The 27,087-nt window shown below is 45.2% G+C and overlaps 1 protein-coding gene across 1 annotated transcript; it reads left to right on the forward strand.

Moving 5' to 3' along the window:
- Positions 1-4,390: 4,390 nt before the first annotated feature.
- LOC119385182 (E3 SUMO-protein ligase PIAS2-like) lies at positions 4,391-25,836 on the forward strand. The gene is made up of 2 exons (XM_037652698.2): positions 4,391-4,511; positions 25,591-25,836. Exons 1-2 carry the CDS (start codon positions 4,488-4,490, stop codon positions 25,819-25,821), a joined length of 255 nt encoding a protein of 84 aa, XP_037508626.1. The 5' UTR covers positions 4,391-4,487; the 3' UTR covers positions 25,822-25,836.
- The last annotated feature ends 1,251 nt before the right edge of the window (positions 25,837-27,087 follow it).

Consider the following 27,087-nt stretch of genomic DNA (forward strand, 5'->3'; position numbering starts at 1 on the left):
TCCGTAATGTACACTGTAGTCAATTACTCATTAGGTATTCACAAGTATCTTGCATTACTTACTTTAGTAGGGCAGTGCTGCCGCATACAGGCCGAGCGAAATGACAACGCTGATCACACAAACTTGCAGCAATAAATTATTTTATTGCGACTGTATCGATGGTTACACAAAATGAAGGGACACGTAAGTAGGCGTTTTAGCATGTATACCAGAGAATAACATGCATGCATAAGCGTTTATATGCAAAGAAGGTAGCGTACTACACATAGCCCCACCACAGATGTCCGGAGCACAGAAGCTGTCCAGCGTTGGCTGATAAATAGATCCAACTGCACGAAGCCTTCGCTGCTTTAAGAAAGGTATGCCGCTAAAGTCCCTGCACTTCTGCTGCTCAAGATGTGGCACCACTTCGTTCACAGTATTCAGCAAACTGTCTGTAACGATACACACCGTGAACTGATATGAACATATCCGCGTCGCTTTCACGGCCACCAGTGCGGCGTGTCTTCTGTTTCTGGTTTGCGCTGCCACAAAAGTGTGCGTCACTTTTAAATATTTTAGCCTTCGCGCTATACACGCTTCTGACAGCATAAAATTAAATGAGAAACGGTTTTTTGTGCATATTGACGCTGAAGTCTTACAAATAAAATCGGCGAAAAAAAAGGCTAGATGGGCGTTTCGATTACCGCTGCCGGCGGTGCGCTGTCGTCGTTTCGATGGGGGCGACACCTGAAGGCCCGGACGCGAAGCTTGCATCATGCCACCGGCTTGACCGTAGTCACCGCTTTACGACGACGGGGCCCGTCACTATAAGTACGTTGCTATTATGACGGGCCCCGTCACTATTACAATTTACACTACAGTGACGGGCCCCGTCACTTTTACGACGGTACTGCGCTGACGGGCCCCGTCACCGTAGTCAGTGCCGAAAATGCCTAGTGCGGACAGATAGGCCTCCCGCGCACGGAGTCATTGCGCACCGCGCTGGGCTAGTGTGCCTCGAAAACGCACAAAACGCGCATTAAGGCACCCTACGCTGGGCTTTGCGGGGGAAGATGGAGAGACTGATCTACAGGCAGCGAGAGTCGATGCGGCGCCTTGAACGCTGGAGGGCAGTGGTTGTTGCGCAGCGGTCGAGGACACAGGGTGGCGCAGTGTAGTGACAACATAGTGTTAGCAAGCGCGAACCGAGCGTGCCCTTGTGCTTTCTTCTACTGTGCCCCACTCTATTCTGTTTGTTCGGTTTTCTTCCCCCTTGCTGGGCCCGTCCATTGGGAGGGGTTGGGTTTTTTTTATTTGTTGTTTTTTTGTTGTTTTTTTCTTTCTGTCTTTTTTTTTCCATATCCGTGTGCTAGGGTGTCATTACAACCATAATTACACCCGCCCGTTAAAAAGGGAACAGCAGCAAATCATCATCATCATCATCACTAGGCGTATAGTCAAAAAGACGAAAAAGACTGTCGAAAACGACTCGCCGCTCTCCGTACAGGAGCAAGAGAACGAAACGTCCCTGGCAGGGGCGTAGCCAGAAATTTTTTTCGGGGTGGGGGGGGGGGGGGGGGGGTTCAACCATACTTTATGTATGTTCGTGCGTGCGTTTGTATGTGTGCGTGCATATATACGCAAGCAAAACTGAAAAATTTCGGAAGGGGGGGGGTTGAACCCCCCCCCCCCCTTGCTACGCCTCTGGTCCCTGGACAGCTGTCAAAGATGATCACCCCCTTTTTGGGCCCTCCGCTAGCACAATATAATCCTTTCAGTTCGAGACGTCCCCGCCGCAACGGTCTATTCACAATACCTTCTACCGAGAGTCCAGCAAGTCAACAATAGTTACTCATTCGCGGTAGCACGGCTCAGCGTACGTGGGACAGCGGAGCCTGCTAATCAGCGTGTCGCTGCGTCGCAAGATGGCAATCCATGGCACTACGCCTCTGTTTGCAGGTTATTTTCGACGGTCATGCGCTGCGCAGGCAGTTACAGGGCTGCCACAGGTGTAGCGAGGACAGCCAGCCCAAATCAGCAATGTTCGCAACAAAGTGTCTTTTCGACTGTGGAAAGGAATTGTAGAAAAAATCCAGATAATTTCCGGCGCAGGTGGCTGTTTTGGTGGGCGGTACATGACCGTACGAAAAAATTTCGGGGGGGGGGGGGGCTGTCGCCCGGTCAGCCCCCCCCCCCCCCCCCCCCCCCCCGGCTACGCCACTGCTCGTGTCTGCAGCATTGTGCAGCGAAGGTAAGCTGACTTCGGAAGGATGTTCTTGGAATTGAGAGTGTCGCCGAAAGCCGAAATTAACCGTTGTCACCCTCCGGAGAGGGGAAAGGGCATTTTCTGGCGACGCGAAGAGCAGGGAACATTTGTGGAAAAGAAAAGCGTGTTACTGGGAAGAGCATTCCAACTGCTTCGTTCCGGGAAGACTTGTTCATGCCCTTATCTCCAAGAACTTCGAATCCCTAGGAATGTGGCTTCGCTTCTTCTTCCCTTTCCTTCAGTTATTGCGTGAGTGGTCGAGTCGAAGATTGAACGAAATCGCAACAGAGAACCACTTCCCCAGAGTAGGCACCTGCAGCCTCCCCTATCTACTCCTCACAGCAAGCATGGGTAATGAATTCTTTATTCTCAACCAAGCAACGCAAGGAAGTACTGTAGCAAGGATTCTTCTTTGCCCCTGCTTGGCAGGCAGGGGCGTCGCGTGTCGTTTCGTTGTAGAGAGAAATTTCGGCAGAACATGCCTGAAGCGTCACACCCACGGACGGTGTAAAATAGCACCCACGTCGTTTCGTGGTGCGCGGTGCCCGATTCAAAAAGTGCGCTTTCAACGTCATTGAGCGCACGTGATCTTATGGCGCTCCCCCGCGGCGGGGCGATGGTTTCTTATAATTTTAAGCGGGAATTTTGAACTGACGCCAGGATTTCTGGATTTTGAGACCCAAACTTAGAAAACATGAAAGTCACAGATAAATATTTGACTATAAGGGGTCCTCTTAAATGAAAATGTCAACTTGAATTGTCCCTGTACAAAACAATTAAAGCGCTTTCACACCCTTCTTCTCATTTGTTAAACCAAACATATTGTAGTAGCGCAAAGTTTGTAAAAGAAAGAACTCACCCAAGAAGGAGTTATCCTGAAATTCCATTTGTTCATTTCAAGTAGGTTATTATAACCTCCATGGTTAATTTTTTACCTTCCCCGTGTCCACGCAGCAAGCTTGGGTCCACAGGGATAAGCGTGCGCAAGGTTCCCCTTCAGGGGGGGGGGCGCTGCGAAGAACCTTCGCCCCCCCCCCTGAAGGGGAACCTTGCGCACACCTCCCAATTATGTCAATGTATGGCGCTGACATTGCGCCACCCCCCTCCCTAATGTGTGGGGCTGACTTTGCGCCCCCCTCTCAGGTGAATGGGGGAGGGCGCACCCCTGCCCCCCCTCCCCCCTCCGCGTGCGCACGCCTATGTCCACAGGTCAGAAAGCCTTCAATGCCTGTTGACATCATATTGTATTTGTTTGCTGGTTTGTGTTGGCCTTTGCTCATTTTGAAAATATGGCATTCGTTCTAAACTTGTGGCCAGAGGTCATGAATGCATAGTCAAAATAATCAGTCGGCATCCGTTCAAGGCACACACCCTGAAGTGATGTGCCTCTTTTACTCTTTATTCGAAGCATAAATTTTGTTCAATTTCATCATCATGAGCCTATTCATTTTTATGTCCACTGCCGGAGGAAGCCTCTCCCAATAATCTCAGATTTACCGCACGTGTCGCCATCAGTTGCGTTTCCCATCCCTTGGTGTACCTCCCGTCGCTTTCACTGGACCTCCCGAGGTCCATCAAGATTATCAGCTACTCATACTTGCCTAAATTGGCGCGCGGCGCGAAGCGTGCATTGCTCCACACTCATATGAAACATCGGTATTACTCGGATATGTCGACGCCTGGTTACAGTGAACTAGTTTTGGTATGATGATGATAGCTCAATTTTTAAATCTTAAACGTGTGGCGCCATCTAGAGGTGTCTAAACAAAACTACCATGAATGCGTGTTGTCGTTGTTGTGTCAAGTTGTCAATTGTCTCACAGATGGCGGCACCATTACATGTCAACCGCTCACTTTGTTGAACTGCAGTTTTTCGGTGATGTGTTTTACTAAAAATCAGTTACGTAAGCGCTGTCCTAAAGCGTAGTACGAGACGAACGTGTTTTCATGCTGTTTTTAATTTTTTTAATTTGTCTGTGCATGTGCTGTGAATTTGAACTGTTTGTGTCAACCATGTAACATGCATGCAAAACATAAGTGCATGCAGATTACACATTCTGTTCCGCCTCATATAGTTAGTTTCGCCTAGTGAGGTGCGGAGGTGCTAATTTTCAACATAGACTTTCGATAGCTCATGTTTCTGCGACGTAAAATGGCAGGGGGCGCCGTGGTCGGTGTCTTGAGCGGTGTTCCACTGCTTTTTTTCTCAACTTGTTTTGGTCACTAATTCGATGGGAAAATGTCGGATTTGGAAGAATATCGGGTGAGTCCTCCTTTTCTCACTTTCGTTGTGGCTGCAACATTTGCTGCACCGTTTACCTGAGGCCTCGGTAGCTTCTTACGAATGCCTGTCGTTCGTACTTGATGAAAATAGGCAGTCAGCCCGTGCGCTCAACGAATCGGGTATACGATAGGCTTAGCTGTGGCTACGACTGGAACTTCAAAAATATTCTTGCGATTACTGTGAGCTCTCTACTATATTTATGAGAGTAGCGGTTAGCTGTGATAAAGGTACAGTGATGAGATTGGCCGGCGGCAGTGATATAAGGCGACGTTTCGCGCTTTTGCGGCCGAGCTCTTGACGCCATTCCGCCGAAGCAGGAATAAAAAAAAGCAGCTTGCGATGTGCCCGAGTGTTTATGTTTAGCGGGTGCGAACATCAAGTATAACGGTTTCACGCTGCAGTTCATGTGGGCGTACAAGTTAATGACTGGTTTCGGTCTTGCTGCTCCGTACAAAGCTCCCGCGCTTTCGAGTTTTTTGTACGATCGTGTGTCGTGAGGAACCCCCCTCCAGACTACCACCGTGGTGAAGAGCCACGGACTGTGTTGACCTTTCTCAAGGAGTACAAGCCTTTTTGGCGTTTGCGCTTGTTTCAGTACGCTTTCATCCAAACGTAATGTCCAAGCTCCACGATGACCGAGTAAGCTGTCGTAATAAGTCTGCACGGATATGTTGGTTGCTTATGAAACTGCTCACGAAGCGAGCTCGACTGATTGCTAGGTTCGTCACTTTCCTACTTTATGGGCCACCTAAAGATGATTACACATACTTAAGTGCCCAACGTATGACGCGACATGCGGTAGGGAATAATTATTTTTTTTCAACCGTCGGTGCTGTTGAGACACTACTTTCGTCTTGGTGCTAGCGTTTTCCTTGCAGCCGTGCCTGTGCGCCGTTCGCGTTCCGTTGTCGCAGCCGTCAAAGCGGAAAATTTCCGGCTGTGAACCGTTAACTTGTAGCTAGGCTTCTGCTGAACTGCGGTTGTGAATGTGGCTCAAGAACGAAACGTCTGAAGCGTTTTACATTGTTTCGAGATGCACAGCGTCTCTCTGTAATGTCCCATTTTACGTGTCCAACGCGCATACAGTTCATCCGGCATCGTTACCCTTCCGAGGCCCAGTGTGGCCGCTTTTGATTTCGTGCCGAGAACCTTTCCGACGCTCAGCTGTGCTAGCCACCATAGCTCAGCACCACGCACAACCAAGGAATCCCTGCCTACCACGTTTTAAGTTTTTGTTTTTATTCAACCTACAATATGCAGTGTTTGCGTTCAGGTGCGTCGTTTTTCAACCTCGCTGCCCAATGCTAATTCGTTCACGGACGCTGTTAAAATGCGTCTCCAAAACGTCAAAAAGACGCCGCCAGACGCTACCCAAGCGTTCCGCTCAGCCAGTCGCGGTGCTCCTATTCATTGGCCTGCTCAGTCTTGCACATGCAGTTAACACTTTTTGCACACATTTAATTTGTTGAATTGAGTATGGTTAATGTCTCTTTTCTTTGCTGTTGAAGGAGTACTGACACGATCTTGAGGCATCGCAAAAGGACATGTGTAGTTTCCTTGGCATACATTTTTAACGCTCTCCACACACCTGAGCCAAGAATCACACAAAATATTTGTTTGATTCTAAAGTTTTCGTTGCCCAGCAGTTGCAAGCCAGCCCCACTGTAATGGACATCTGTCATGATGAGTTAACACAGGTCTCTGGTTTTGTGAACTCTGCATCCATCGAAAATTGCTGTTGGAGTCACTGAATGTGACAGTTAACTCGTTTAGGTTAGGTTGCATGTGCAGCACATGCAGCTGACAGCAGACATACTGCTAGTATATGACGATTTGTTATCTTCGTATGACTTAGACCTATGTCAGACTGTGTTGACACGCCACTGTGAAACCTCCCCATCAATATCGAAACCGAAAGTGCTTTTTTAAGGTAGTGGCATTAAAAATATATTCGATCTGTTGCGAGGCACCATGATACTCCTTTTAGGGTTCTCAACATCAGTGTTTTTATTTAGAGTAACAGTACGAAAATTTCTAAAATTCGTGTCAGTGCTCCTTTTACTTTGTAACTCCTTTTACTTTCGTAATAAGCTCACTAATGATGCGGGATGCCTAATGATATGTAGACTGTAATTTCAAGCACAGATTGTGGTGAACCTAATCAACAGCAGTTCGAACGACTCATTTGCACAGTACCAAGGCTTGTTGCCAGGTGATGGGACATACAGGGTTTTGTGACTTCCCAACGCAGTTTCAAAATACAAATCATATGTGAATAGAATGCATGATTCTGTCACTATAATTCAGTCTTTACTTCCACCAGTGCCTTGTGACACATTCTGGCTCTATATCCTGAGCGTAATTGGCTTGTTTGCACAGGATCCTGTAGAAAACTGATCGCAGTCGAGAAATTTGATTTAGACTAGCGTCCCGCCACAGTCTGTTAGCTTTATGCTGACACACCTAATGCGAGACCATTTTCTCGATAACAAGTTCTCATTGGCTTATTAATAAGAGTAAAGATATAGCGCACGCAAAAAACAGTAACAACAAAAAAGGCTAAGTATGGCAGAGGCGGGCACATGACACGAGAGGTCTTTGCCTTTTTGCTGGAATGAACAGCAAATTGGGACGCACTGCTCTTAGCTCTTCAAGCGTATTTCTTCATCATATTTGAAGCGCGATTTATCATACAGTGAAGCCTTGGGAATTTACAATACCACCGATTCCACAGTACACAACTATACTCATGTGTCTTGTATCACTGTACATCTGCAGAGCGGGGGTACACGCTGCACATTTTTTATTGTTTCTGCAATTTCCCAGTCGGCAGTGCTATCATTTAATATCATTTAACATTCATGTATTCTTTGCACAAAGTTCTTCGACGGTATCTTCAGCCCCTTTCTCTGAAGCAGCTGCGCTGAACTTTAGATATATGTTAATGAGCTTATGCGTGGGTGCAGTGCTGTTATAAATTCAGTACCAGAGCATTGTGTCATGACGGGGCATTCATCACTCAATACAAAGTGTACTTGAAAAGTAATTTTTAAAGCCATCATATTTTGTCCATGCACTTGAGTCAGTGATAAGGCTGCACGCCATAAACTCATGTAGATACAAATCGTAATGTTGGAGAATTATAACAAAAAAAAAAATCACTACTTTTACTATTCACAACCTCTAGGAAGTCCAGAAAGCATTACATTAGCCAAATGGAAGCAGTTTGTTTAAATTACTGTTAATGAACACGATAAAAATAATTTTTACACCAGCAGTGGGCCACAATTTGAAGATTGTGTAATGCCCATGTCACAGAAGCAAAGTGAATGGCACTGTATCCCTATATTAGTGAAGTCTGATGCCATTAGTCGCACACCAATTCTGACTCTCTTCAGCATTGAATGCATCATCGCAGCTAGTTGTTGAAAGAAATGCAAGTTTCATCCCATAGAAACCACAAGGATTACAATTTTCTGTTTGTGCACAACTTTCTTCCAACAAAAAATATCATTATTGTTATACACTGTCCACATAATCACAGGTGAAATTTTGATACTTAAACTGCTTTATATTTGAAAAGCAGTCAACAAAAATGCCTCTGGACACACACAGCAGTTTTGATAAAGTGAACTGTCTGAAGTATGCACATTGATATGTTTCGATGGCTAGTCGCACATTTAGAGAGTCAGTAATTTTTAAAGAATGATTCCGAGCTAATTTTCTGAGACTGCGTTTTTATGTCACTTAATAAAGCATCAGACATTGCAGTGCTTTAGTTGACCTTATGAATAATGGCATTAAAGGGGACAGTGAACAAAGCTTAGGAGTTTGAAGAAACTTCTGACAAACATAAAACCTCATAGATGGCCAATATATATTGTGTTGAGTGTATGTATTTACTAACATTTAACATTTCTGAGCTATGTTATGCGAAATCACCACTAGTGAAGTATTGACATTTACCCAGGGGTTGGGGGAACAACACCTGATATCACCTCCTCTCAGCCTCTCACCTATTGGCATTTTGGCATGAATTCTGTGATGGAAGATATTGCTACCGTCATGTTGATTGCTTTAAAAACCTCGAGGACACTTGAGCTTCGCCTTCAAGAGTAGAATGTGATAGCGTAGTTGGGCCCTGTTCACATCGCCTTCTCAATTGCTAGTTTAACTTCGCTTCTTGGTGGACACCTTAGTCATACCCGCAAGGAAAGAAAGGAATGTCTGTCTGCGAAACAAGTGGCTGTTTCAAACTATCCTAGAATGCCTACTGCAAGTACAGTTGCGAAGTGCCCATTACATCATAATTCTTCCTTTTGTGAATTGGTGAAGTACCCACAACAAATCTGTAGCATTATTTGTACCTGCACACTTTGTTGATGCTGTTGCTGCCGGTGGTGATTAATTATACCTGAGCACTTTGCAATGGGTGGGCCTTTAAACCACCTACTCGTTGCGCAATTTACATGTTTTGAGGCTTGGTGTGATTCTACGCTTCTGCCACACAATAATACATGCGCTAGGGAGACTGCTCGCAGCACTACATGAAGTTCGTATAAGGTATTTTTCCAAAATAGTTTCAGGCACTGGTAGAACTTGTGGTGGCTCTGGGGTAGTACACCTGCTTGCCACGCAGAAGGCCTAGGTTCGATTTCCACTCGAATCTAATGTTTTTATTATATATTTATTTGCATCTATCTCGATTTTCCCCTCACAACTAATGATGGTGATGCTGACACTGGAATTTTTGCGAAACGAGCTCTTTAGCACTATCGCGTTATAAGTCAAATCGGACGTTTTCTCTGTGCACATCAGCATTCACCGAGAGCACCCTGTTATGCTGTGCCTTCGGTTACTTTTGTGGGCCTCTGTTATATGGTGCCCTCCAGGCACGATAAAAGTCTTGCCGTATGCTTTTGCTTTAAATTTGTCATATTCTTAGTGAACCTGGCTGTGCCATCGTAGCCCTTCACAAGTTGCGTGTTTCGAGTACATGTGCAAACAGCGTAGAAGGAAGCATTTCACATTTTGTTTCAGTCCATTCACCTTTTCTTGTGTCCTGCCTCTACTTGGCCAAATTTTTTCTTACTAATGAATCCCTACCAACTAGCTCAGCTTATCATTGTTCCAAGCATAGTTCTTTATTCTGCTCTTCTTGCACTCACTTCTTTTCTTTTTTTTTTTAAATTCAGTTTTACAAGTTTATCATCACGTGTCATCCTGTCATTATTATGTCCTGGCTTCACAAAAATATTAGTCCTTGTAGCTATTGTCCACAAAACCGTACGAGCAAAGCAATTCCCAGTTTTGTCTTCACCAATTCGGACTTCTTTTGACTGCAGCGTGGCTGATGTCCACATTTCCGCAGAAGTTGTCTTGTCGCTGAGACGATCGGCATAACATTTGTGCATTGGTTCTGTATCTTTGAAATGTCTCAGTACAAAAGTACAGTGAACACTGAATCTTCAGGCATGGGAGCACTTGGGAGAAAGTGAAGCAGCAGACCACAGTTATACAGAGCAATCAATGCCTCTTGATGGTGAAGTGAAGCGAGAATTGCAGGTAAGCATGATGTAAACTAAAGGCCTGATTTTTAGTCATTAAAAAAGCGAGTGTTAGGTGCCAAAAACAGACAGGCAAAACAACTGTTTTAGGCCTCCAAAATCGCGATTACAGGTAGCAGTAAATTTCAACATAAATGCAAATAATTTCAAGTGAAGATGTGCGCGACCTGTGTCTGCAACGCGGAAATCAAGAAATGTTATTTTATGATGATGAATGCGCCAGTAGTTGAACATAGCCGTGCAATTGTCCTTTGTCCTGCTCAGTTCGCAGAACACTGTCTTTCCGTTCATTCTGTAGCATGGAGAATGAAGTGTCCGCTGTCGAATCAACACACTCCGGAGTGTCTTTCTTTTTGGCGTTATTGAGAATTAAGGGCAGAGCAGCTGCAGATAGCGAGACTGCTAAAAGACCAGAAGGGACTCGCGTAGAGCCAATTTCTCCCCTGGCGGATAAACACCTTAAAATGTTGATTAAGAAAAAAGAAAAAGCAGTGTGCACTTCACATTTTTCTTATTTTGCTATTCACTCACCTTTCCCCTGATGGCTCTTTGCAGTTTCGCATTCGCCAACCACTCGCGCCTTGTTAGCGCGGCGGCGTATGCTGGCAGGTGCGCCCCACTTCACTGCTGCTAGCAGTTGTTTTGCAGGAGTTGGTCGAACTAGAGGACTAGGTTTAACTCATAGACACTCCATGTTGCTAGGACGAATAACGGTCTCAAACCGCACGCGAAAGTGAAACTTGAGGCTAAATAATGTTCATATAGGCGCCAATTTCGAAAATAGGCATTTATAAGTATTTGTAGGCATTTAGACACAAACACAAAAATAGGCATTTATAGGCACTATAAACACACTATAAAACCCCTTCTTAACCTCTAATTCATGCTCATATATCAAAGTGGGGAGATAGGTGTGCAAGGAACAAAATAGGCATTTGCCTAAAATCCAGTCTCTGGTAATGACGCTGTTTATTGATAGGTGCAGCAGCTGGTTAGGATGAGTTATTTTTTCTACAAAAAAATGAGTTATTTTTTCTACCAATTATTTCTACCAAAAAAAAAAATTTGCAGTGTTCATTCCTTGTGATCTGCCAGCTTTGGCATTTGTCACAAGTCTCAGTAGCTAAGTTTTCCTTTAAATGCACAATAAAGAAGTACAGCTGGTTAAACTGGATTGCTAAATTACATCATTGCGTACCTAGCAAGAAAAGAAGCACAGAAGCCTACCTTTAAGTTTTCTGCACAAGCACGGTATGGCGTCGCAAGTTTTGACAGCATTTGCTCAAGGCTGGTTTGTTGTTCAGAGGCGAGTGAGAATTGCGGCATGTTTTGAAGGCACCAAAAACTCATTCTAGTATGTTTTCTTAGCCTCTCCATAAAAAAATTACCCAAATAAAAACATCTTTTCATTTACATCACCGTGATATGCCTTGGGAAGAGGAAGAGTATATAGTTCGTTTTTTTTTCTGTAACACTGTTAAGCAAACTCGTTGTGTCAAATTAAGGGGCCCTGAACCATCTTTGCTCGAAGACACAAAAGAATGCTTTGAAATGAGTAAAATTCTTCAAAGAAATATAGTACAAGAAAATTTGTGTAGTGACCCAATATGAGGGGAAATAATGAGTCCAGTGTTCCTCTTCCATGCATGCCCAACATCCTCCATTCTTTGGAAACAAGTGGCACACTGCCCATGTCATTTTTATTCGTTCTTGATAGCTGTAGCCAGCTGTGAGCATTTTGTTGTGGAATTGCTTAATTCTTATCAATATTTGAAAAGCAGATTTTAGATGACTACAGCCTCTCCATTCACCTGCTTCATTTAATATGAACAGTAACTGCAGGAGGAAATGTAACTGTCGAAACATCATGACTGGTTCCTGTCTGCAGTTGACCGATGGCTGCTCTATAGTAGTCTGCCTGTTGTAGTTGGGGCATAGATGCTGGCCACCAGCCGACTGCCTCTGCTCAAAACGAGGGAATGTAAAAGGAAGTCTACACTGCGCTATGCTCTTGAACTCTTCTACGAAATTGCGGAGTACAGAATGGTATACATAAAAAAGAAAAATTCTGTCTGCAAGATATGGACCTTTTCACAGATGGCTCCCTGGGCGCCGCCATAATCCTCTCTGGGCTGCGCTTAAAGGGACACTAAAGGCAAATAACAATTTATGTCAGAGTGAAAGCTCAATATATGACAACGTCTAAAACGGCAATATTATCAACAGCAGTGCCCTACTTACTGAGAAATTAAGCTAAATGTATCACGATGAGCGCCACGAGCGGCACATTTTGGAAATGATCACGATGACGTGAGAGTTCAACTACAATTAATCACTCGTAATCAAACTAGCTGCAATAAAAAAAGAACCTTCCGCGCATTAAGAGATGTAATAAAATCCTGCTTGTTTGTTTCTCTTTGATTCATGGAAAAAAGAACTTCTTTGGTGTTGCCATGGGGAACGACGGCGCGTGCGGTTCAACGGTTCCGTTTTCGCTGAACTGCGCTTTGGCCTGCACCCTGCTTCGCTCACGCGGTCGCGTCTCAGTGGTAGTTTCGGTATCGCGTACTGCCGCGTGTGTTTTGCGTGCTCGTGAAAGTCGCTCTGACAGAAAGTTCGACAAAATGCCGCGTGCATGTAATGTTGCTGGATGCCCGAATGGCGCACGCCGCCGCGCAGTAAAGGCGGGCAACGTTGGGCACAGCAGCAGTGATGTGAGAAACGCCGCTTTCAGGCGGGTGATTTGAAGTGGGCTAACGCGATGCGGACCACTAAAACGTGATTTTATTTCAAAATAAGCACTTCCTTGGCACAAAAGTAGCACTACAAAGGTTTCTGGACCATTATTTCAACTGTCAACGTCGACTTAATATTTGCCTTTAGTGTCCCTTTAATAGGCATGACCCCCTGCCCAAAAAATGCACTGCTGAGGCTGTGACGTTAGCCTTTGTACTCCCGCGCGCAGCCCGGCATGGCGGCGTTTTTTCCTCTCCTGTGGAAAGGTCTATACATCGTCATCAAGCTTTTTAATGCCCGTCTAATGCAACAAGAATCGTGATGACGTTTTGTTAGTCTATATATTGTGTTGCTTGTTACTGCCCTTTAATGAACCTAATGTCCAAGCCATTTAATGTCACTATCTCCAGACACGTCATATATCATGTCATTGCTCATTTGCTCAGTAAAACCTTTCATTGCTAGCAAGCATTGAAAAAGGCTCATAAAGGTTGAACAGCAGCAGCAACATGCAGAAGCCCTAAGTTATAAAAATTTGTTTTCTCTTTGCATAAGGCATCAAGCTTTTTTGAAAAACTGCACACGTACTTACGATAACTAAAAAGAAATCATTTACAAAATTTTATTTGCATATGTAGTTATTCAGTACAAAGTGGGAAAATGTTCCTCTGCCCATCAAGATAAGATTGGAGTAGCAGTGCTAGAGTTGGGGCCTGCTGCCTGGTGCACCATCGCTATTTTTGTCTTTGTTGATTGGTCAGTCTGGTAGACAAGACAACAAGAAAAAAATGGAAATTTGAATATTGCCATATAGAGTCGGTGAAGACACTAGATACTGATTAGGTGTCTGCTCAGTTAGCTCACGTTTTTTAATGCACAGCGATTATTTTGACTCCTCCTAAGGACATCATATTTGTTTATATTATCTGTTTCCATTATCAAAGCAGATGGCTTTCTTTGGCTCTTTTGCCCGTTTTCACAGTCGGCAGCCAGACACTCTTCCTGAATTCAAACTGAACATGTTATCACGTGACTGAATCGAATTAGTTGCGGAGCACTGTCATTGGCTAACACCAAATAGCACTTTGCCAGGCACATGAAGCTGCAACAGAACTTTGTGCTTGACGTTTTAGAGGATTTGGAGGCTGCGGCTAGTGATAGCGCTATATTTCGTTTCTCTGCTGCCTGGGCTGTCGGTTACGGGGCTAGTCCATTTCTGAAGTCGGCCATGCACCTCTTGTTCAGACGCTATTTCCTTTGCCGGTTCACCACTGCTTCGCCCAACTGACTTTCGTAACGCGTGGGATCTGCGCAATCTTGCAGCATATGGTTTGGGCGGTATCTGGAATTCGTTTGATAAATGAGTGAAGGGGAGAAACTGCCTGTATATGAGGAACGCTGGCGTGGGATCATCATTTCATCGTCATCATCTTGTTGTGGTCCTGCAGTCTTGGGCATGCTGCTGTCACTTCACTGCTTTTTTCATCAACATGATGTCATGCCATCAGCGAAGACATGTAGACAATAATTTGCGCTGCCATCATCAAATTTCGTTATAAATGTTAGCAGCATGATTTACTTTGGGAGTATTGCTACAGTTGTTCATTTGATTTATGCGGTCTGCATAAACTATTCTCTTACTTTTACATTTATTTTCAGTGGTTTCTGCAATGATATTTCTTGCATAGTTTTGGTTTTAGTTTTGTGCCTGAAAGCCACAGCTGCGGTGTGATCTATGAACAAACGTTCTGGCCACATGTGATTCATCAAGTTTACAGCTAATGTAAGCGCAATCCTCGCTGTTGTGTGAGGCCATAATGTATTATTATTATTATTATTATTATTATTATTATTATTATTATTATTATTATTATTATTATTATTATTATTATATCTGTTAAGGAGATGATGCTTTTAGTCCGTTTTCATGACAGGTACAAAATCACCCTTGTGTCATGATAGACTGTAGTAGGTGGTTCTGGGTTGACAGCACCTATTCTTTATCACTTATAACCAAAAATGTCACTAGCATTTTTCATTGCCAGGGTATGGTTGCCTCAACTACGAATGAAACCTGCAGCTGTTTTCTTGCTATGCTACAAATCCATGTAGATAGTTTGACTTGCAGCTTTTGACATCAAATGTTGGATCTGACAAGCAACAGTGAATGCTGTACTGCTAGCATGTTCCCCTAGATTTATCAGTATTGGGGAGTCTCGAAAAATATGTTCCCAAATATAGAAAAAACGTGGGCTCTCCATCTGGGCTGCATGTTTTTCAATTGACAGAACTGGGTCAGGACTCGAGCTGGTTTGCCTAGTTTTCTGCTCCAATAGCTGCTTAGTTTTAACACAGAATTTACTCTCGCATGCACTGATGTACAGTGTTGTGCAGTTTTCACTTGGTTTTATTCACATATTGTTTTAGTGAGAATATGTAAACCTATATTTATTGATAAACATGCGCCCTTTTCCATGAGGGAATTTCACTTGCACAAGAATGTGAATTTCACTTCCACAAGAATGTGTTGTCACTTTCAGCCTGACCTTCTGCAAAAGCTTTGCTAGCAGTTTGATCTTTCGCTGACGTCTAACTCTATTATTTTCCTCCTTAATCAGCATAGTCTTTAGCACCATGGTGGAAGGGAATTGCGCTGTAGGCTTTCATTAAAGGGACACTAAGACGTGTCTTGCAAGATGTATGAACTGTGCCGCACATTTCTTGCGTCAAACTCTCTAAGGTTTGGAAATGCATATTTTAATTTGATATTATTTTGGTCTTGAAATGCTGTGCCTGACCTTTGACATTGTTGTGATGTCACTGCCTAGGGCAAAAATCTGCTGACATTGTGTAGTGACAGGCTAGGTGTGATGGCATTGCTCACTGCAGAGGACGCATTTGTTCTTGCTGCACTCTTGATAATGATCTCGATACCATGATGCATCCTTTGTCTGTAGACTGTAACCAAAACTAATTCATGAGAGCAGTTGTCATGGTAAATTGTTTAGGACATTGTCACACTTGTCAGTATTAAAGTGGAGCTTTCTTAGTTGAACCCCGCTGGAGGCTGTAGTAGCTGTTGCTGTCTTGCCGAATAAACACGTGACCCACATAGCTTAGAAGTTTGGGGTGGGGGTGCACATACCAGCTTTTATTAGGCCTTGAACGCAGGAGATAAGTTTAAAAGAGTCAGTCATCCTTACCCTTGACCTTGGGGTCATGCTTTTCTCACCGCACATCTCTCCCAATTACTTATCCCATCTTCCTTCCAACAAACATAAAATGCTGTCCTTGCGGCATCGCCACATCAGTGCCTCACAGTGGGCATTTGCTCGAACTCCTGTTATCATTTCGTATTAGACTGTGAGTGTTGTAATGAATAAAGTACAAACATTTCGTAAGATATGCTGCATAGACATGTTGCATAGACACAGAGATAGTCGAGTTTACTCCATTCCCACCACAGCGTGTCTCATGATTATGTCACGGTTGTGGTATGATACGTTTCTGACTGAAATTCCTGTTTTTGATGCGTTGTGGCATTTCAGTGACCTTTTTTTTTCCGTAGGCTTAGCTTGGGCCACTATAGAATGCAAAAAGGTAACATGTTAAATGTTGTATCAGTACTTCTTAAATACAAGCATGTTGCATTGCATATGCAAATAATGTTGCACATTTCACTTCGACACTTAGAATACATCTTGGGTGTCAAGTGAAAGCTCTGTCTTTACAGCATTGATCATACACAGTTCTAGACGTGCCTATTGGTGTTATCACTTTTGTTGGCCGCGGAGTTGTTTGCCAGAGATAAGCTGTTAACTAAACTGTTTTCACTATCTCTTATCGATGAGTCCCATTATTCGGCCATCCTCTGACCGTGCATGCAGTGGCAGTTGATCCTGGAAGTTGCTCAATTAAATTTCTCTGTTTTACGGATATATGTTTATCTGCAACTACGTCATTTTCTTGTCAGTACTGTTTAATGAAATGTAGTTATTCTGCCTCAACGGCATGTTTTCACCCTCTCTTTCCCTCGGGAATCTGCGCTCTCGTCTCTTATCGCCCATTGTCTTTGAAAAATGAGGAACGCGTGATATGTCATGTGCGATGTATGTAATTCGGCACTTGGAGCTGGGATTCCTCGTTCATGGGTGGGAGGAATAAAATAAAGTGCTCCGCAGGCTGCTTGCTCTCCCTCGCTGCAAGCTGCGGCTATTTTTGCCGCCAAGGTCACCTTGCGTTCTCTCTCTCTTTTTTTTTCGAGAGGCGCGGGCACGGCCGCCCTTCTGTTCCCCTGCACGTACTCTTGTGCTGTCGTCAGGGCCATAGCCCGTCTTTCATTTTTTATTTATATATTTTTTAGGGCTTGTGAAGTTCAAGGTTCAGTCACCCTTAGTTAGGCATGTTCGGGCGTGTGTATATATCCACATGCCAAATTAAACGTTGACGGGCCGAGAGGGTTCAGCCAATAGCGGTCTCGTTCACGCCAACACATAAGCGGTTAGGCCTAGCGGCTCGTTGGTTGGCCTTGCCGAAATGCTTAACCATTATTACTTTTCCGCTGTTTTTTTTTTTTTATAATGCAGATCCCATCGCTTGGTTCTGCAATAAGCCAACGAGTTCTTCTAAAATAATCGCGGCGTTGACGCGTTACGGACATTTTAAGGTCTTTTAGTAAATTAATATTCTGCAAAAAGGAAAAGGCGGCTCATACTGTCCGAGGAAGATTGGTGACCGAAAAGGGATTTCAAATCTGTAAATGAACGTCGATGCCGCGTTGAAGTTAACAGCACAAGCTCGCCGTCCGTGATTTTTTTTTTTTCTGTATGCGTTTGGTTGTCTATAAAAGAACTGAAGACTCCGCGTGGGAAGTTTCGAGAACATTTACTGAAGCCCATTGGTCCCGAGCAACGAGAAATAGATCCGTAACGTCACACTGATGTAGCATACGTATATTATGATCTCTTATTTCAATAATCTTTTTCTTTGTCCGAGGCACGGACAGGATTTACCGGGGACAGCAGCACGTGTTCCGATCGTTGAGAGAGTGCCGCTGTAATGGGATTGTCCGCAGAGCCGTCCGCGTGACTGCATGCCTGCAGCTTCCGTCTTTGCATCTACGGCCGCAAACGCAGGGAGCGAGCGACGCCAGCATGGGCTCAGTGCGGTCGGCGGCTCCGCACTGTGCGCCGACACGGGCTCCGTTCACGAAACCGCGCTCCGCGCTACAAAACAGTTCCCGAAGAAACGCTAATATTGCGCGAAGTTCATCTAGCGCACTCGTACAACTTTGATTTGTCTAGCTACATTTTACGACTGCACTTTTTGATTGTGCAGCGGCTGAACTTTGCTTTTTACCACTAAGCACAGAGCGATTACCGGCCACGGAAGCTAAATTAACCCCGCGTGGATGTTACCGGAGCTTCGTTCTGCGACGTTCCTCGGATCCGAGTCTCTACTTTTGCCGAGTTCTGTCTCTGTATTGCATAGTTACGGTTTTAGATAGCGAAATTTCATTTTGGGACGCTGATTTACGTTAAAGAGACATCATCTGCCTGTATAGAAGCCCGAAAGACGGCACACGCATTTCGGGGACCGCTCCTGACTTGCCAAATACTGATCAATTTATTTTCTCTTGACTCTGCTAAAAACAAAGTTTAGTGTTGGCCTTACATAAGCTGCATTATTTCGGCAAAATAACACAATCGGAAGCAGGCTCGATTGCTTATTGATCACCACCCGGCTCATAAATATACATCGCTCGTTCGATTGCCTAATTTCGAGACATAAACGTTCGTGTTTTCAAAAAATTGAGAGAGATCATAGCCCTGATCCACCCAACGCGCAAGCTACGGTGTTAAAAAAAAAAGCGGCAAATGCTTTGCGAAATGCCTGATAGCAGATGTTTAGTCGCAAGATGTATGCAAGTATATTTTATGACGACAGCTGTTCTCTTTTAAAAAAAATTGATGGGTCTTAAACGGTCCCTGAGCTTGGCCCCAACTAAAGAAGAAAACGTGGCGGAAACGTGGCCGCTGCGTTTACAGCAGGTTGCCTTTCAATGTTGCGGCTTACGTTCCTCTCCTTTTGCCGAAAAGGGAGAGAGAGAGAGAAAGAAAAGGCCCCCTCAGCAGGTTTGAGTTGTTCCGGGAGTTAGCTTCACGGTTTGTTAGCCTTCAACACGTGCCGACTCATACCTTCGGTGTGTGCGGAAGAAGTATCATCCGTCCTTGCTGCACGTGACCGTTTCAGTCAGTCAAGGGCGTCACAAAAATGGAGCACCCGTGCGAACGTTCCTGGCCGGTAAGCTTGTCATTTTCTTCGTGTATTTGAAGCGCATGAGCGAACGCACGGTTTGTTCGTATGTTGCGCGAAATAATGCACTTGTGCACGCCGGTCGTGCCCAGAGCTCCGCGGCGTGCACTGCACTCCACCCGTGGGTCTGAGCCAGTCCGGCTGAGTGAAAAACTTGTTTTAAGCCGAAGGCCTTAGATGCCTCATCAAACGCGAAAAGTTAACCGTCGGCGTAAACACAAATGATTAAAAAAGTCATCATCGCGTGATGACGTCATCATGACGTCACTGATGCCGTCATGACATGACATCGTCGCTTTGTCAAAGAGGGGCCGATCACGGAGGCGCTGCAAAACCACGTGAGGTGCAAAAAAGAAAGCTTGCAATGTCTCATACCGGAGGCAGTGCAAAACCATGTTAGCTGCAGAAAGCTTTCGGGGGTACAAATACATTTGACTGAAAAGAACAAGACGAAGATGGCCTTCGCCTTCTAGCCTTAGGCGAATGCATAGGGGACCACGTGACTGTTTTGACAACGAGGGAGGTTGACCCGGACATCTGTTGAGTCGGGGTCACGGTGGTCGGGGTGATCTCGGCTGAACAGAGTGATTGGTGATTTTGACTCCGAGTGAAACCAGTCGAGTAGAATTTCGGTGTCACGCGGATACTTACGATCTCGATCGAGTCCGGCCGGCCCCGTGTTTTCCATCGCGATTCACACCTTTGGCGCAAGCTGTGAAACGGAGCCAACCGCGATCGAGTGTAAATCGATTTCGATCGGGCTCGATCGCGTAAAATGAGAGCTGAAGATTTGCCGTTGGCGCTCCTCGTCGCACGTCACACGGGTGCTGATGTGGCGGCATCGTTTTTACAGCGGGGTGTGCACACAAAATCTCGAGGTACGTACGGAGCATCTCTTCCGTATGTTTCGTTATCATCATTGGTAGGTAAGCCGCTGCTGGCCGCCCTCCGTGTCGAACTCGTTATATTTACTTTAAGAATGTGCGACGCGAGATGCAAGTGGTGTCGGTCGTGGGACGTGTGCGTCTAAAATTTGCGGGGATGTTGGTAACGGGTTTGGTAAATCGAGGCCTTAAAAAAAAAAAATGAACGGTAAAAAGGGACCGTTTGACGAGTCACCATGTCTGTTCACTCTCTTGTCGCCAGTTTGGCTTAACATACTTAACTGCATTGACTGCGAAGTTAATCTTGAGCAAACTTCCCTGCCTGGTAGCAGTGCCTGCTTTTTATAGCCCTTGCGTTGCTGGGCGAAAAAAGAAATAGCGTTCTAGCCTCTCATTGGCCCCCACCTGACGCTGGAAACGTTAGTGGGGGCCCCCCTCTTCCTCCCCCGTCGGCTGATGGGGCTTTCCTCTGCAAAATCGCCGGTTGCTGACCTTGAGCGCGGGAAATTTGGCTCGAGGCCAGCCGGGAGGCACGCCGGCTTTCGCCCAAGTGGCCGACAGTGCACGTCCGCAACTGCTTGTGTTTTTTGTTCGGTTTTGGGCCCCTGCGAGCATCACTCGTGTTGAGAACAGTGGCACATATGGCCCACAGATAACTGAGTGCTCGCGAAGCACTTTTATCTGAAAGTACGCAGAGCCTTCCGCACTGAAATCGCCTCTGCCGCAGCGATCGTTCGGTTACGATGGGAATGAGCGCGCTGTGACGGGGATTCTGTGTAAACTTCGTGTTTGTGCATTCGGATGATTTCGTTTACTCGGCCGCGGCGGTCGCATTTCGGTGGAGGCGAAATTCTAGAGGCCCGGTAACTATGATGTCAGTGCACGTTAAAGAACACCAGATGGTCGAAATTTCTGGAGCCCTCCACTTCGGCGTGCCTCGTAACCATATCGTGGGTCTGGCACTTAGAAGCGTAGATATTATTATTATTATTATTATTAATATTATTATTATTATTATTATTATTATTGATTTGGCTTACTAGGCTGTGTAGACATTTATTGACACTAACCTTGAAGCAATAATCTCTTCCCGCATGCAACTCCGGGCACAAGTCCTATAGGTTATAATCACTGCCAGTGAAGCCACCGGATCCCCCCCCCTTTTTTTTCTTTATTTTAATAATTGTCTGCCATGGGACGATGACGTAGTGTCCGCTGTCATTTCGCAATCTGAGCCTGCGAAGGCAAGTGCATGTGGTGATAAGGGACACTGAGATAGCAGGTTTTGCAGCTGTTATTGGGAACTTGGCGAGTGGATTGATGTCGCAACATCCGGTCGCTACGGTCTACTATTGCTATGAACGGCGGCGGAATGCAGATGATGGTGCTTGTGGTGACCTTCCAGGCGCAGTCGGGTGGTGTGCACGCGATGCGATAAACATCAGTACCACAGGAATGTAGGCTGAATACTTTGCAGTGACGCCTGTGTCAAATTAAACAAAAAGAATACGTGTTGTGAACGGGAGAAATTATTTACAGCGGTCTTCCGGCTTTTTATGTTATATATTTAGTTAAGCGACATGTCTACATTTCATGTCACACAAAAGTGGACGTACCACGATGCTGATACTTGCATTTGAGTACTGACAAGATATTTTGTTTGCTTCTGTTTATTTTTTACTCTGTGAAGTTTTGGCACCTCAAAACTATAGAACACTGCCAAGCCTGAGGGCAGCCTGAATAATTTAATATAGCAGCTTTTCTACAGGCAGGATTTGTTTCCGTAGGTTTGTCTTGTAGCGACATTGTGGACCAGAAGGTGGTCATGTGGGAACAGTACATATTGGGATCACCTCTTAAAGGAGCACTGACATCAAATTTCAAAGTTGAGATGTGCCCTTCATTCGATTGTTCGGTATGCATAGGTCTCCTTGGCCAAATTTGAATAGCGTCCGTCGCGTGGAAGTAATTTTATTTCGAGGGCAAACAGCGTACGAAAGCTCAACGGAAGATTGATCACGCTGCGACATCGACACTAGTGCTACCTAACAGGTGTGATACATTCCGACCATACCATCCTGAGTGACGATACGCTAGTAACAATGACGTCGACGATCTGAGTGTATTTATTGTGCCGCCGATGCCGGGCGACGCTCTCACGGGCTCTCACTCCCAGCCAGTGGCTCTCCTCGCTGTCCCGATCCGTGCCTGCGATTCATCGTGTCGTATCGACTGATTTGTCGTGTGATATCCTCAGCGCGAGTGCGATCAATCGGAGCGACTACGTGCCAGCATGTCGGGGAACCGCTGCGTAGTACGGACCTGCTCTTCGAGGCGCGGAAAAAGCAGAAAGTGCGTAGCGTTTCATTACACATACGGTACACGCCAACACGACCACAAGTTATCGAAGTGGAGCAGCCTATAGATAAATATCATCGCTAACGAGCATAGGTCGGCAAAAAATGTGGAGCTCACTCAGACTCACTCACGAAACATATTTTACCCTCAGGGCTCACTCGGACTCAGACTCACCAAACTTTTCCTCATCCGGACTCACTCGGACTCAGGCTCACTATAATTTTTCTCAACCGGACTCACTCGGACTCAGACTCACCAAAATTTTATTCACTCGAACTCACTCAGACTCAGACTCACGGCTCGATCTGAGTCTGAGTGAGTCTGAGTGAGTCGACTCATGAGTCCGTTAGCATTTAATTATCCTTTTTCTACCATAATGTCAATGCACTTTAACGCCAATATCTCGCATAATTGGTGCGCTACTTAGCACCTTTTGATCTCGTACCTTCAAATACGAGTTATCTGAGTCTGCAGTTCAATAAGGACCTTTTTATTGAAAGTCATGACTCACACGGGATATTTTTATCAGTAACTTCCCGTGAAAAAGTTTGCGGCGGGAGGTCAAGGCACCTCCCCCCCCCCTCTCCCTCCTCAAATCACGCCTCTGATCAATAAATATTGAGCTGACGTATGAACGGTAGCGCGTTTAAGTATGCGGGAATATACGAGAGTATAAACGTAAGCTGACATAGGGCTGATAGTAATGCTAAAGTTGAGTAGATAGGACCATAGGTCGGCAAAAAATGTGGAGCTCACTCAGACTCACTCATGCAATATATTTTGCCCTTAGGGCTCATTCGGACTCAGACTCACCAAAATTTTCGTCAACCGGAATCACTCGGACTCCGACTCACCAAAATTTTTCCCAACCGAACTCACTCGGACTCAGACTCACAAAAACTTTACTCACCCGGACTCACTCAGACTCAGACTCACGTCTCGATATGAGTCTGAGTGAGTCGACTCATGAGTGAGTTTGCCGACCTATGCTAACAAGTAACACGTATGTAGCGTTATTAGTGAATGTTAGTTCGTCCGTGGACGTCCTTGCGCTAGCGTAATACCGGGTTACCGCAGCCGTAACCGTGAGAGGTCGGATAGGTGGGGCCATCTGGCGGCGCAGAATTGTTATTGTAGAAACCTATCGTATTCTATTTCTCCGCTGGTGTGCATTCGCTATGCCGATATTTCATAGACCTTTTTGCGTATACCGGAATGCTGTGCACGCTAAAATTCTCTGATATATCTAATTGAGACACACCAGCGAGTATGGCACAAGTGTGCGTCCCCGGGCACTTCCTCGTTGCTGCTTGGAACAGCGTCCATTTTGGAATCGCGCTGTTTTGCAAAGGGTCGAAGCGAAAATGATTTGCGACGTCGCGTATCGCGGTGATTCTAAGTTCCAGAATGCCGTCTTCAACACTAGTCGATTTTGACGGCGACGACGACGATGCTGGTGACAAGGCATGACTGAACGTGCGCGCCTAGCAGACGAAATGTTAGTTGAGCAGCTGATCCTCACGTCACTCCTTTCTGTGGACAAGTGGTAAACTGGGCGCGGTCTGGACTTGACCGCGAGGGAGCGCTGCCAGCGCTAAGAAATGGCGGGCTTGCCGGCCGTTTTGAATCGTGCTAGATACTGGTGATATAAATCAATAAAATAGATGGTTATTCGTCCCTCAGTTGCATTTTCGGTCGCGGATCGCTACTACGGGGTAGATAACTACTCGTGGATGCAAAAATCTTGACATGCGTAAGTTTGATGTCACTGCTCCTTTAAGCTGCTACTCATTGATTACCAGAGGCACTCGCTCATATGGCCAACATGATTTCTGCATTGTATTGCAAGAGAGCCAGAGATGTAAAATGGCAAGATTAAGGGAACTTTATTGAGCCAATGTGGCCAATTTCGAAGAAAAAGCTTGATATCCATTACGTTGCAGAGACATTAAGGTTCTAGGAACTTGGACCTTAATTTTCTCTTCTAATAATGCACCTGTGATCACAGAATACCCAAAGTTTGATTCATTATTTCATTTTAGTGTGCCTTTAGTTATTGAGCGAATGTTTCACTGCGGTGTGTGGCTGGTAAAACTAAAACTTATGCGGTAGCCAACGAATTTAAAATGACACACCACATCTGCCCCTGTTTGAGGCAGTGGTGTGCTTAATGGTAGCCTCAGTGCAATAAGAGGCCTCTACATTGGACCCTGATCTCATTGATCTTGAGAACCGACACCAGGCAGATATGTAGAACCTCTATTTGGGAAACTGCACGACTATAAAGTTTGCATCATATGCATAGGCGTGCGCAAGGGCCATACATTGACATAACTGGGAGGGGGGCGCTGCGACGAACCCTGTGCACGCCTACGATCGTATGGCGATTGATCATTGTGAAGAGCACTTTACGGGGAACTGCGAACACTGCTAAGCGACGAACGCATGGGAATCGACTGTTTGAAAATGTTCCAAAGCAGCCCCCAATGTCACCACGTGATTCCTTGTCTGTTCAGTTGTAAAAAAAAAAGCTGCAGGATTAACGTTGTTGCAAGTATTCGTGTTCTGAGAGACAGGGACACCAACTTTGCTGACTCGATAATCAACGTATACGTAGCAGCACATGCGGCTGAAATGCGGCAGTCTTCCACGTTCATTTTATGGATGACGCTTGCACATTTGCAGTCGGAAGAAGGCTTTTCTTGTTTCTTACTTTCGCGGTTGAATAGGCCAGCTTTAAACTGACAACCCAGTGTTTTTACTGAGGCATGAATGGCCACTGTCAAGCCAAAATTTATGAAAAACTATCATGGATTTGCTGGTTAAATTTGCCTTAAAGAAATAGCAACTTCATTATGGACTCGATTTTCTACATTGCTTTCCATTTTCTGGAGAGGATACCATGTGTTCACATAATACTCCTAAGGAAACAAATTGTCCAATACACCCTACAAATCGGGTAACTATACTTCCTCCAGCCATCACCTACATATCTAACCATCCGTCTTCCATTTATTATTTTTCTGTTGTGGAGGGGTGTGTAAGATATTATGCTGTGTGTCAAAATGGGCCCCGTGTTGGAGAGTGCCAACTTAGAGCACCTCTACGAGCGGGCACTCTTTCCTTCACCATGCATATTGCCACAGTCACGGCACTCAGCATTCATGTCGTTTTTTTTTTCTTTTTGTCTCGTTACAGCAAATGATATTGAACTTCCGGGTGTCGGAGCTCCAGGTGCTGCTGGGCTTCGCCGGCCGGAACAAGTCTGGCAAGAAGCAAGAGCTTCAGCTTCGGGCGCTGGAGCTGCTGCGCGGCCACTCGACGCCCATACTGATGAAGATAAGAGATCTGCACAAGTTAGTGCAACCCTCCATCTCTGCTCCTCGACGAACACGGTCTTCCTGGCAACCCGCGAGTGACACAGGGTAGGCGAGTGTGTGGGTGCCACTCGCACCTGTCGCAGCCATACAGTTTGACAGCACTCGCTGTATGGGTAAATCTGTTCGATTCACCTGCACCTCTGTCAGCCACTTGTGACAGCGGTGTTTGAGAGGTCCGGAAATTGTGCAGCTTGATTTAAACGGGGCAGGCAGTGTGCCATACTCGACAAACGAATGTCGAGGTGCAAGCGTAGTGCGTGAATCTTTGTGCATGCCTTAAATGTGCTGGCGATGTATGTTCGGGTTTGAAAACTACTTGAAAAGATGCCAGGATATTCACCCAACAGAAGCTGTAGAAGGAGTTCGTCTTTTTCAGAAGCTCAGAGTTTCAATGTGGATGGAAGTATTAACCTCTTTGTTTCCCATGGCTGATCCACTAGTGCAGATAACTTTTGCATATGTGCAATAATAATGCAGACGAAAGAGGGAAAAATCCAAAAAACAGAAAAATATAGCTTTATTCCTAGAAGAAAACAAGTGTCCACATATGTGGATGCTGAGAACACGACTTACGCTGGTCCATCATCATTCTTCTTGCCAATGACTATTTCAACACGTTGATCATTGTCACCCCTGTTAATCATAATCAGGGCATTCATCATCATGTTCATCATCTTCATCGTTCACTAAGCCTTTACTTCCTTACTGCTCTGCTTCAACACATTCGTCATCATAGGTCATCTTTTATAGTCACCATCACCAATGCGATCATCATGTTCAACGCTGTCATCATCACCGTCATCACATGTTCATCATCATCATCGTTCGCAAGGCCTTTGGTTGCTTCAACATGTTCATCATCATCAAGGTGCCTTTGCTTGCCGACAACTCGGCTTCAGTGCATTCATCATCATTATTGCTTTTGATCATTGTCAACACGTTCACCATGTTCAAATTGAATGTTTTTGTCATAATCATCAGCAACATTCAAGAGGCATTTTCTTGCAGATGGCTCTGCTTCAACACGTTCATCATCATCTTTTATTGTTGCCATCACCAACGTGTCATCATCACCATGTCCATCGTTTTCATCATCACCATTCAAGGTGTCTTTGCTTGCTGACAAATCTGCTTTGACATGTTCATTGTCATCGTTGTCACTATTGATCATCGCCAACACGTTCATCATCATGTTCAAATTGAATGTTTTTGTCATCAGCAAAATTCAAGAGGCCCTTGTTTGCAGATGACTGCTTCAACACTTTTATCATTGGAGCTCTCCATATCTGAACATTCGCTTCTAATAGGCAACTAA

The sequence above is a fragment of the Rhipicephalus sanguineus genome, chromosome 3 (genome assembly GCF_013339695.2).
Source record: "Rhipicephalus sanguineus isolate Rsan-2018 chromosome 3, BIME_Rsan_1.4, whole genome shotgun sequence".
Classification (NCBI taxonomy): Eukaryota; Metazoa; Arthropoda; class Arachnida; order Ixodida; family Ixodidae; genus Rhipicephalus; species Rhipicephalus sanguineus.

What these genes read in the sequence shown, in the direction of transcription:
- LOC119385182 (XM_037652698.2), top strand. Translation starts at nt 4,488, where the DNA reads ATGTCGGATTTGGAAGAATATCGG. An exon ending in CGGATTTGGAAGAATATCGG is followed by an intron (nt 4,512 to 25,590) that starts GTGAGTCCTCCT and finishes GTCTCGTTACAG; the next exon opens with CAAATGATATTGAACTTCCG.